The following is a 12,165-nucleotide window of genomic DNA, read 5'->3' as shown; positions in this document are numbered from 1 at the left end:
GAAAAATACCCTCCCCTGAGGGATGATTCTAGCTGCGAAGTTGAGGCTTCCTGCTAATGACTGAATTTCTTTTACTGTGCCCTTGTCTTTTGTTGGCAGGCTTTGTATTTTCTCCAGGAGTTCTGCTATTTTTGTTTTCGGGATTTTGCATAGGCCCCTTGCAGAGTCTATTTCAATACCTAGAAAAATTATGTTGGTGGTTGGTTTGGTCGTTTTTTCTGCTGCCAGGGGGAAGCCCCACTTTGAGGCCATTCCTTTTAACTTCTCCAGGGCTCTGTTGCATTCTTCAGAATTTGCTGGCCCCATTACCATGAAATCATCGAGGTAGTGTACTATCCTGGTCCCTGGTCTCTGTTTTTCGAAAGCCCATTGAAAAAAGGAGCTGAATTGCTCAAATAGGGTGCAAGATACTGCGCATCCCATGGGGAAGCATCTGTCTACATAGAATTTGTTTTTAAATGTAAAACCTAGCCATTGCTGGGAGTCTAGGTGAACTGGCAATAATCTGAAGGCGGATTAAATGTCCAGTTTGGCCATCAGGGCATTCGTGCCACATTCCTGTATGAGTCTTACCGCCTCTTGAAAGTGTGTGTAGGATACTGCGGATTCCGTGTGCGGACTGCCGTATTTTAGCGATTGGCCCTTATGATAGGGTAGGTGATGAATTAGCCTCATTTTCCCGGGGTCTTTTTTTGGGGACCAGACCTAGGGGCGATATTATGCACTCCTCGAGAGGCATGTGGTCCCAAAGCTCTGCAATCCTGCTGAGTAGTAATTCCTTCTTAATTTTGCTTTCCACCATCTGCGGGTTATCCCTAGCTGACTTCAGGTTATTTGGAACATTCTGAGACCCGATGCCCTTGAAGGGGATGACAAAACCCTTGGTGAAACCCTGCCAGATTGCTTCGCTGGTCTCCCTGTCTGGTTAATTCATGAGAGCCTCTCTGAAATTGTTTGGATTGATGGGGGTGCTGAACGGTGCTAGACAAGGGGTTGGCGGGATGCTTTTGGTGCTACTCTTTTGTATTTTTGGCTGGCAGTTGGGTGCAGTTACTTGCTGCGTGGTCACTGTTGCAGTTTGTGCAAGTGTGTTTGTACCAGCATTCTTTTCCCCATGTGCACTGATTTTTCCCAAAGTTCCTACATGGGATGTTGGCTTTTGGTGAGTTGTTTTTGTTCTGCCTGTGGGCATTAGACTTAGCCGCCCATGGCTGATTCTTCCAAAGGGCTGTTCCCCTTTTTTATTGTTTTCATTGTCGGAGAATCTAGGGCCCTGTGGGTTTTTGCTATTTTTGGGAGTTGTTTGTGCAATCTCCTCCTCTGAAGGAGGCTCTGCGTTTAACATGTATAAATCATTCTGGACCTCGTCCCAATCAATGGCTGGCCTCTCTGACATGCTTCTCCTGAATCTAATATCATATGCTAGCCAGGTCTTCCCTTCTTGAGCGATTTTTACTTCTCTGATTTTATCCATGTATGCCCATCATTTTCTGCCCTCATTGGGGAATTTTTCTTCATATATAGTTGGCAAGATGGCAAAGGCTTGTAGCCAGTTGTCCCAATTCTGTTCTACCTGGGCGTTTCTGGCTATGGCTTTCTCCTCTATCTTTTTGGGATCCCTAAAAGCATCTTTCCCTTTGCGTTGGGCTTGTATAAGTGAAAAGATTTCGATGAACTCTTTCGCCCATATGGCTTCTTTGATTGTAATGTCAATGTTCCATGCTCCTTTTGTATCTGTTCAGTATTTCTGTCTGAAAAGACCCGTTGTGTCAGGAGCTGCCGTTGTTGGCATAGGTAAAACTGTGATGGCTGCTGTTGGTGTTGTTGGCACCTGTATTATTGGTGGTGCTCGGACTGGTGCTGCTGTAGTTGTTGCTGGTGGGGGGGTGATAACCGTGATGTCCGGTACTAGTGGTATGGTGGGGTTTGCGTGCCTGGACTCGGCTTTGGGAAGTGTTTGGTTGCCCCTAATTTCTAGCAATAATTGCTGCATCTCACTAATGTTCTCGTATAATTTAGACAGTTTTTTGTTACCTTTTCCCATGCCGTCTGTAGACTTCCTTCTCTTTGATGGTGTCGTCTCGTCCTCTTGACTGGTTGGTATGGGGACCCCTTCTTTTGGTAAGCCGTACATATTTTCTCTGACCCAGGCCCAGCCGTAAAGCTCCGCTACCTCCATGGCTGCTAGCAATTGGGGTGATTTGGGTTTCTGGAAACGTGTTGGCGGTTCCCGTGATTTTCCCTTGGGACCCATGATTTTTAGGCCTGCAAAGCTGAAAATGATACGGCCGCTTTGTATGTTTTTCCCCCACGATCGCTCGTGCCGGCCTTGGATCTTGCTTCTGCATGTGTACTCCCCGGGGATTCTTCTGTTTCAGCGAGGTTTTCGCCGCTCGCCTGTAGTTAAAAGTTACTGAACAGTGCAATGTTCAAAGAGGGGAGAAAAGACGCTGCGTATGCAGTGAACTTTTAAAGACTGCTTAAAGAAGCAAAGTGTGGAAGACGCTGAGTGAACAGCGAACCTCCTGTTAGTTTGGGTCCCCGTTCAGGGTCCACGATCAGATTGTGTTTTCTTAGAGCATTCTGCTCTTATTTATGAGACCTAGGGGTGCCCTAGGTCTTTGATGTGTATCGTAGTGGGGGCTGTGCGCCAGCCCCTGGCCGGATAGCCGACTTGTCTGGCCCCCTGAGGAGGGGGCAGGTCTTTGAACCTGGGCCCTGCCTGACTGTTGGCTTTCCTTAGGTGCATAGCACCTTGTTGCTTGGAGGAAGGGTGAGGCGATTGTTCACACCTCACCCTTCCTCGGCTTTGTGTGACAGAAACTGTGTGTCTCTGCAGCTTGTGGGGGAGTGGAGCAGGCGTGGGGGGTGGGAGCCGCCCCTCTCCTTGCCTGCTGAATGGTAACATCAGTTACCCTGCCTCCCCTTCGGCAGCCCGGCGGCATTGCCCAAAACTGAAACCCAGCTGGAGTGCAACATCCTTTATAAAAGTGGCATCATTTGGCGGTTTAAAAAACGAACACATCTTCAAATATACATGTCTGTATGGGATGAAGGCTGCAGCATTTAGAACTGGGAGCGCTTGGTTTGGCTTGTGGGGGTCTTTGTCAATAGTAGCATTCCTGGGCTTGCCCTGATTCTGACCAGAACTGTTGCCGTGTCCTACACCCCGGAGCCTGGGAGTCCTCAGCAGAGTAATAGGGACATGCTGTTGCTCCCCTATTATGAGAACTGCACAATTAGGATGGAAGAATGAACTCAAGAGGCTTTCTTGGGTCGGAGGATTTTGAGAACTCAGGGAAGCTGTCTTTGAAATATAAAGGAGTGGAGTCCCCGTTTCTCTCTCCGCTTTCTGCTTTGCAGTTCGCCGTTTGCTGTTATCTTTTCTTGCTTGGAATATTGTTTTGTGGCTGTAAAGAACATTTGGATTCAATATAACCTCCTGTAAATTAAAATAAAAAAAATTAGTAAAACGTTTTTCAAGGACCTGCTGGATTGTATGGAATTATTCTACAACTTCTGAAGCTGGAAAGGATATTCGGGCTGCATACCTACTATTACAGGTGTGATATAGTTTACACATCTGTACATTGCAATCAGTCATGCATACACATTTGGCATACTATGACAATTCTGATATTTCGATGTCATACTATTATTACATCATCTGATTTATTTTGGAAGTACAGACACAACCAGGATGTGGGTCCTCTGACTGAAACAAAAATCAGTTCAAACAAACGAAGCTTGAAAAGAAAAAGCATTCGCTGGGACGAGAACAGGCAGAGTGTCTTGCCCCACAAATCCTTCCATGGCTATCTGTAGTGCAAGAAGCACCCTGTGTTTTGGCCTTAATTTAATGTAACATTAATTTTAACATGTGATTATAGTGAGGCGGGCTCAGAAAGAAATTGCCGGGAGTAAATCTGACTTAGACATGACGTATGCTTCTCTTATGACTTATGCTTCTCTTTTCAGGAGTACATCAGGAGTCATTTTGTTTTGCTAACATTATGAATCGAATAATTTCTGTCCAGCAGTAAGTCAAAAGTACTACCAGTAACTTCCTTGTCAAATCCCCTATGTGTCCGTATCATGTGGGTGGAGAATATACTACTCTATTTGATCAAATTGTAATGCCAACTCCCAAGCCTGTACTTTACACCTCGAAGCAGAGTTAAGACCTTGACTGCTGGTATGTCGGCATTATCCTATTCGACCTAAAACAATTGACCTAATGACCAATTTGATCAAATTTTGCATGGGTGATTTGGCCTTCGGGACAATTTGGTTGCATATTTTCCAAAATACCAACCCTGGAGACCCATGTTTGATATTTACTAATTTTGGGTGGGTGGGCTGTCCCCCGCTTCTGTAAAATTGGTTAGGCGGGACAACACAAAAAATGCATGTGCATTTAAATTGGGCCCAAAGCAAATAATTGCGGTCAGCTTGCCGCAATCAAAAATAATTCGGTCAAACACACCCAAACCGGTATGTCTGGTTATAATCTTAAGTGCACAATATTGATTGCCAGATAGCTCAAAGTGGTGTAGAAGCCAAAGGCTTCATCTGAATGTCTGAGCAAGATTGGAATGGTGTGAGTAATGTAGTTTGGTGCCGTAACGTCTTCTGTGTCTGGGAAACAAATGAGGCTTGGCTTGCCATGTGTTGCTTTATCTGACAAGTAAACATTATTTAGGCAGTGGGTAAACGAATCATGTTCTCAATTATTTTTCTCATTGTAATTTCAGCATCCTGGCGCTTGTTCTCATACAAGTTCTGGTATTCAGATCAATAGCACACAATGAGCACAATTGGGAAGCAGATCATTGGTACGTCACACCTTTCACAATAGGAATTTCCACACATAAATGGCACCCTCTCTAACTTATAAGCTAATAAAATAAGTTTCCCAGTGTGATTTGCCAATGGGCCATAAGGCTATTATCTTCATTACTTCAAGAAGAGATGCATTGAAGGCACAGAACTGTAATGGTATGTGGACCTATTTCAAAAGGTTGCACACGTTTGATGGGCACACTTCATGCGATGGGCAGTTCAGCAGCAGACAAGGACATCCATTTTACATCAAAAGGTTATATAAAATGCACCATTATCGATCCTTACTATCACATGTGGTATTCATCAGATTGGCTCGTGGATGAGGCTGACCTAGAGCAATGTGTAAAGAATAACACTCCCCTTTAAAATGTGGCAAACTTTGTAGCCATAGCAAAATAAATGTTTACTCATTTTTCAGTGCAGCACGTTGCCGAAGAATATACCATTAAGTCAGGGAACGTATTCAGGTGCATTGAACACTTTCAGGTGCAAACCAACAGTTTATGCAGGTGTGGGTTCAGTTAGAAATAATTATTGTCTGGCACTGTAAATGTTCCAGGCTTTCATGGATATAAATGACCTATTTCTTTCTGTTTCCATTTTCCAGTGACCCAAGGAATCATAAGCTTTAACTCAAAGCAATTATGCCTGACGCCAGAATGCATCGAAGCAGGTAAGCAACGGCAATCTTTCTGCAATTGTGATCATGTGGATAAGTCCAGTAGGCTGATGCGATTAGCCAATGGCCCAGTGCCCGCTGGCATTAATCTTAAACGGGATGTGGAAACACTGCGTGTGCATGATGCGAGAAGCTGTGGTGTGAGACAAAGACAATATGATTTTAGACGAACCTGGATATCAATGTTTTTAACCTAAGTGGTGGGATTTTTAAATGAATTTTCACAATGTATAGCTTTCTCAATGTTGGAGTCTTTTTGTCTTAGTAATTGGTAATTGATTTAAAAGAAAAACAGAAATATTTTTCGCAAATGTAAAGCAATTACTTCCTAGCAATACATTGGAAACTTTATTACCTTTAGTAGATCCCTAGAAAAGTACTCGGCTGATGGGCATTATAGTTCAAACATCTGGAGAGCCAAAGGTTGTAGACCTCACATCTTTTCATCCAGAGACCTGTGTGGATTCCCAAAGAAGCTACTATGAATACCTCAGACAAACCCTTGACTTACTGCTGGGGAGGGCCATTTGATCCTCGAAGAAGTTATTATGAGTTTCTCTGAAGTTACAATAAGTAAGTCTGTCTTTCACAAAGAAAGTCAGCAGTCATTTATTTGTGACTCAAATATCACTCTCCCGGAGTAACACATAGTTGCTCATAACAATTACTATGTGAATCGGCTGATAGGATTTTATAGCATGCTACATGGTTGACAATGGCTGCTCAGAGGGTGGTAATAGTGTGCTAAGTGCTGTGTCATTGTAAAGAAGGAAATCTGCTTGTGTCAGGGCAATCTTTGAAGATTAGGATGCCCCTATGAGGTACAGAACATGACAATGGGTTAGAAACTGCAAGGAACAATTTTGGTGATGGGCTGTAATTTTGCCTGCAACTGTTCTGGTGTTCTTCCTCCATTTACTCTTTTTTGTGCTTTGAACTTTTAATTCGAATGTTTTCTGAGGGCGGCTGTACAGAATGTGCAGTTGTTACGAGATGTGCCATGTGTAACTGTCTCTTAAGCCACCTGTTCTTTCCAGGAATGGTTATTGGTACAACTCAGCTTAATTAGGTGGTCATCATGCTCCAAATGTGTGAGAAAGGTTTGTGACCTCATCAATGATTTGGTGGTAACGGTCAAGGCGTGCAGTATTTGCAAGTCAGCATATTGCTAGTGCATCTGCTTGCCTTATGATGTTTTCCTTAACACTTTTACCTCATGTGATTTTTCAGGATTGCTGCACCTCATGATTACAAGTTTGTATTTTTATTTTTTTATTTTATTGTGGTCTAGTTAAAAAATATAACCTTTCACAACCTTCCAACACACATTGTCAATCCAATTCTTTATCCAAGATATTCACTGAAATGCATTCTCATATCTAAAACCAGTTTGAAATTGGCTAATTTCATTAATGAATCTGTTTAACAGTTCATGCAAAATAAAACAAATTAGAAAAGAATATAGCTTATCATTTTACAATAGTTCCCTGAGAACATTTCATGTGATCAAAAGAGGGAATACATTGCAGGGCATTTCTTGTTAATATCAGGTACAGACTTCCACATTTCCTGACATGAGCTGTGTATTATAGTCTTTAATCCATTTAACAATTTCAATATACCTATTATTGTCCATTTAGATGAGCCCAACAGGATCCTAAAGCAAATTGCTCCTTCGTCAATCGTTCTAAAATCATTCAAAGTTCTCCCAAGAAACAATTGATGCTTTCCCTGCAATTCTGGATAGCAACATAGAATGTGTTTTATTGATTCCACTGAAGCAGCATTTTTACAAAATGTGCACGTAGCATGTGCATATTCTGCCCTGCTCCTTAATTTAGATATTTCTTGTGTAGTAATCAGATTCATCCTCAGGCGAAGGAGCTGGTATCATGTTTGGAACCCTGTTTAGATAGGCAGAGTAGACAACTGCACTGCCTATGTTCTAGCAGTAGGTCACAATATAATTGGAACTTCCCCACTGCCTCTCTAGTTGACATCCAGTGCCACGCCCAGGGCTACATTTTTACATTAACTGGGTTCAAAGTCAACATTTGCAAAGTGCTCTCTAGACTCGTCAACATCTCCTTACCTTTTGTAAACCATTGCATCACAAGTGGATTGTTTTGCATGATTTAATATTCCTGTAAATCATGGTACATTGAGCTCTTAGCGGGACTTAGACTCTTACCTAGGAGTTACCATGTTCTCCAGGTGAGCCTTGCTTTCAGTGAGATTAATCCTAACTCATATTTGATCACAGCCCTTGGCACACAATTTGGTAAATGGAGAACACTTCTCTATATACTGGCATCTATTCCCTCCACTTCTGACCAATATATCCAGAAATCGCTTCCAGGCCGTAATTAATTTTCGGTATGGCAGTATAAAACTTCATTACAGTATCTAGCAAAAAACCCTCACATTTTACTAAAATCATACGCTTTTTGGGTTTCAATATTTCTGGTTTAGGGCAGAGATATGCTCTTAATGCTTCTTCATTCAGTGAATGGAAAATTGCGTAGGCAAGATAGATAAAGCGGTCTATCACTTTGAGAATTGTTGACTTCAAAGTCCACACAGTTTTCATTGGCGTCAATGAATGGGCTAGCCTCATAACCTTAGTTTTACTTTCAAGAATAATTAAATAATTACTGGACAAATATTCTTTGATACCCCAATCAGTCTCTGAAGGCCAATTTGGGTATAATCAATAAATAAGACATTGTCAGTATAAGCTTGCCACTTTACATGCTGGGAGTCGATTTTGGCCGATGCTAGTCCACAGGTCTCAAGGCAGTTGCTCATGTCAGAAATGTGGATGTTAAATAAGCAGGCAGGCCCCCATGTGTGTTAATATCCTTAGAGATGTACCCCTTCTCCTTCTGATCTAGTCTTACTTTTATCAAAGTATTTGAACGCAGATATACTAGGATATTAAGTAATCCTGCCTGGAGTCCCCAGTTTGGAAGCTTTAACCATAACTTCTCTCTGTTGATAAGATCAAAATCAGACATGGATATATGTCTGGTGAATCTGACTTACTCTCTTTAGATTGAAGGAAGTGTACAATTAAACCATTTAAAGTGATGCCTACAGATTTCCTAAAACCTGATCGAAATGTATTCAGGTGACCTATTTCGAGAGCCCATTTCTTTAGTTCATACAGGATAAGGGTACCAAATATTTTACTATCTACATAAAATAGAGCTATTGGCCTGTAGTTTATTGGTTCTTCTCTGCCGCCCTTTTTAAAAATCGGGAGCACATAAGAATACTTCCATGACTTAGAGGTTTCTTTGTTTACAAAGATATTGATAAATACGTTGTACAGGGCATCAGCCGATTCCTCAGGTGCCTTTTTTAATACTACACCCGTAATACCATTCAGCCCAAGTGCATGCAAATTGCTCGCTTTCATAATGGCCTTAAGTGGTCATCACAGTCAAGCTTCAGTAACCAACTAAGATCTCCCCCATGCTTACATTTTCCATCAGTTTCCGAGTTTGTATTCCACATCCTTAAAGCGCAGATTTGACCTCCACACAAAAATCAGCAGAAACAAAACATGCACCCGGGAAGGTCGCTCAGACATTCAGGTGGCTGGAACAGTGGGCGAGAATACACACACCCACACGCTGTCCCAGCCACCCGAGGCCCTTCACCGGGCAACACTTTTTTGTTTGTCTTTGCAGGGAGCCTCACACTGTTGCACCCAGCCCCAAAATGACCCGATCCCCCTCCCAGGCCCTTCACTTACCTGTGGGACCGGAGTATTGTGCTCAGGTCCCGGCGCTCTGCATGCCTGCCCGCCGCCTTAGACATGTAAAAGGGACGGGTCGTGGACATCTTTTTGTTTTATTTTTCATCGAGAGATTGGCTGCGCTAGCAGCGCGGGTCTCCCTATTAAAAATTTTAAAAGCCATTCATACCCCGGACGAACCCTGGGGTGTGACTGACTTTCATGCCCTGTCATGAGGGCGGACATGGCCTTTAAATGGCCACAGCCCAAGCTGAAGCCCTTGTTCCGCACAGGCCTGCATTTGCTTGGGCTGGCAGGTCGTTAAAAGACATGTCCGCCCTCCTGGCAGGGCATGAAAGCCATATTCTCCCAAACTCAGCATGGTAAATATCTTTTGTCCTGTAGGTGTAGTGATGTGCGTTCCCGTCCCTTCAACGTACAGGATACAAAGATACTGGGGAACCCTGAAGAGAGTGAAAATGTGGCCATCTGATATCCACAGGTCCACTGGCCCGGCCATTACTGAGCCTTTTGTGCCTTTTTCTTGCAATGACAGCAACAGGAAGAACCGTTGAACCTCCACGTGCATGTGTATCTCGCAAACACGGCTAGAAATACATTTTCAGCATTTAAAAAATGAACACAACACATGGGATAATTCAGAAATAACACATGGGGCCTGATTAACAACGCGTTTTCCAATGGGATTGCCCCATTGTAAAATGCTTTTGTAAATCAGGCCCGCCCCTGCAGAATTTCTGATATTTTGAATGTTTTGCATTACTTTTCCATAGCGGCAGTACATTTATAATATGAACAGGTTGGGGCTGCCAAAGAGGTCATGAGATGGGGAGCTACCTGACAAAGGTGGGTTTAGTAGTCAGGTCCACGAGCCGCTGGGCCTCAACTGGCCTATCTAGCTTGCACACAGACCAGGGTCAACACCTCAGGGAGGCTGGTGCTGCCTCTGCTTACAAAACACCCAAAGAGATCCCATGCAAAGGGGGCCTCTATCCAATTAGCAATGTATGCTGAACATATTTCCCCCCAGACAGCAAAAAAGCCGTTTATGTATCTAAAATACTTTATTCCTTACTATACTGTTTTTTTAAATAAAAAATCATGCGATTAAAAACACACAATGCCACAACATAATACATATCACAATGCAGACATAAACCTCACAAATCAAATGGACCACCTACGAAACACATGGTACTATCAAACTAAAGTCATCTAAACCAAGGCTTAACTAACTTAACCACATCCTGTGACAATTGTGTATCACTCAACATAGGTAGCCGTGTAAGGAATATCTCTCCACAGCTAATTTTAACTCTGCTTACCCCACTTATCAGGCCCATCGGAAATGGCAGAGTTTCGCACATCCCAGCCACTCACGTGTAGCCGACTATTGTGTTATATTTTGTTAGGTATTTCTAAAGTGCATCATTTGTCAAAAGGCGTTGTGGTTCCATAGGTGCAAACAATTACCTGTAACTTCGTTTTTAAGAACAGAAAAAACAGATGTTAAGTCTTTTTTTGAAATGCTAGATATTTCCATGTACTAGGAAAATCAGATGGATATTAGTTCCACATCTTAGAGGTGGAGGTGAAGTCTTCCAAGTGTTTGCCCCTTATCGTCCCACACCTGTAACCTGCGAACAGTAAAGATGTGTTGTATTGTGAGAGCAAGTGTGTTGCAGGCTGATAGAAATGGGATATGGAGTGCGGGCACCACAAATATATTAATATTGTAAATCATTTTGATTCTGGTAACTCATTTAATCAAAAAGTATTTGGTTGCCTCCAAACACCTGGATTACACCCTACCGGGTATACAATACAGACATCAGAGGCACTGATGAGATCAATCATGAGTTCTGGTTATGACTCTTGTAGTAATAACTGCTGCATATTTCATACTTTAAATGATCAATTCATAAAGGTAAACTGTTCTAGAAACAGTCTAAAAGATAATAATGATGAAATATGTCTCTTTCCTCTCAATGGTGATCTTAAATGATGAATTTCTTAACAACTGAAGGAGCAGAGACTGGAGCCGATGCATTTTGGTCACCTAGAACATCGTCAGGGCTCTCTCTGCTGTCGACTGCATTCTTATCACCATCACAAATACAGTGATTATCAACCATAATGTTCCCCTTCACACAACAGCCGGATTGCTGAGATTTCTGAAGCACACAAATTCTGGAGAATTCTTGTATAATTGTGTTTGCTCAGAAACCTGCTGTCACGGTGAATTGGCAGGACCAGATTATTTGAGATGGTGTGAAGAATGCAATCAACAGCAGAGAGAGCTAAGCATTGCTATTCACTGACCCACTGATGCGTCCTTGTATTCTCTAAACTGCTGGGCTGCCCAAATAAATACATTGTATTCACAAAATCTATTCCTAGGATACCTGTGGCCGTGAACCGTGCTCACTCTGCCTCTTTAGCGACTCAGGCTCCTTTCACCATGAGCACCCCATTATCGATTGCGTTATCAAGAAAATAGGATTGAGTTACCTTATCGGCTATGAAAGTCACACAACATCAGAATTGCCACTCTTTGTCTGTGTGACTCATAGCTATAGCTACACGATATCATAGAGTGCAGGATAGAGATCCTCCTCAATGTTCGCAACAGAATGGTGCTATTTTATTTATTCAAATGTACTCAGATTAACTCAAGCAAATACACTTTGGGCTATAATCCGGTTGCCAGTGAAATACAATCATCCAGGGTTCTCAAAATATACCTTTAAATATAAAAGGGATATGGATTCATTTAAATTGTATAGAAAATAAGTGCTATTCCTGAGAGCATCTATACTCACTTGGGTCTCTCTCTCTCAAATTCAGGCAGGCCGGGTCCACCAGCTGGCACAGGTTC

At 42.6% G+C, this 12,165-nt stretch overlaps 1 protein-coding gene across 2 annotated transcripts in view; it reads left to right on the top strand.

Moving 5' to 3' along the window:
- Positions 1-12,165, top strand: part of PHEX (phosphate regulating endopeptidase X-linked) — a 1,520,886-nt gene that overhangs the window by 77,034 nt on the left and 1,431,687 nt on the right. For both annotated transcript variants that reach the window (XM_069639233.1, XM_069639232.1), the window contains exon 2: positions 5,453-5,518. In XM_069639233.1, the coding sequence (XP_069495334.1) occupies positions 5,453-5,518 (66 nt within the window). The remainder of the gene's footprint in view (positions 1-5,452; positions 5,519-12,165) is intronic.

The sequence above is a fragment of the Ambystoma mexicanum genome, chromosome 7q, assembly GCF_040938575.1.
Source record: "Ambystoma mexicanum isolate Mex_15411 chromosome 7q, UKY_AmexF1_1, whole genome shotgun sequence".
Lineage (NCBI taxonomy): Eukaryota > Metazoa > Chordata > Amphibia > Caudata > Ambystomatidae > Ambystoma > Ambystoma mexicanum.
This window is presented reverse-complemented; position numbering and strand designations above follow the sequence as displayed.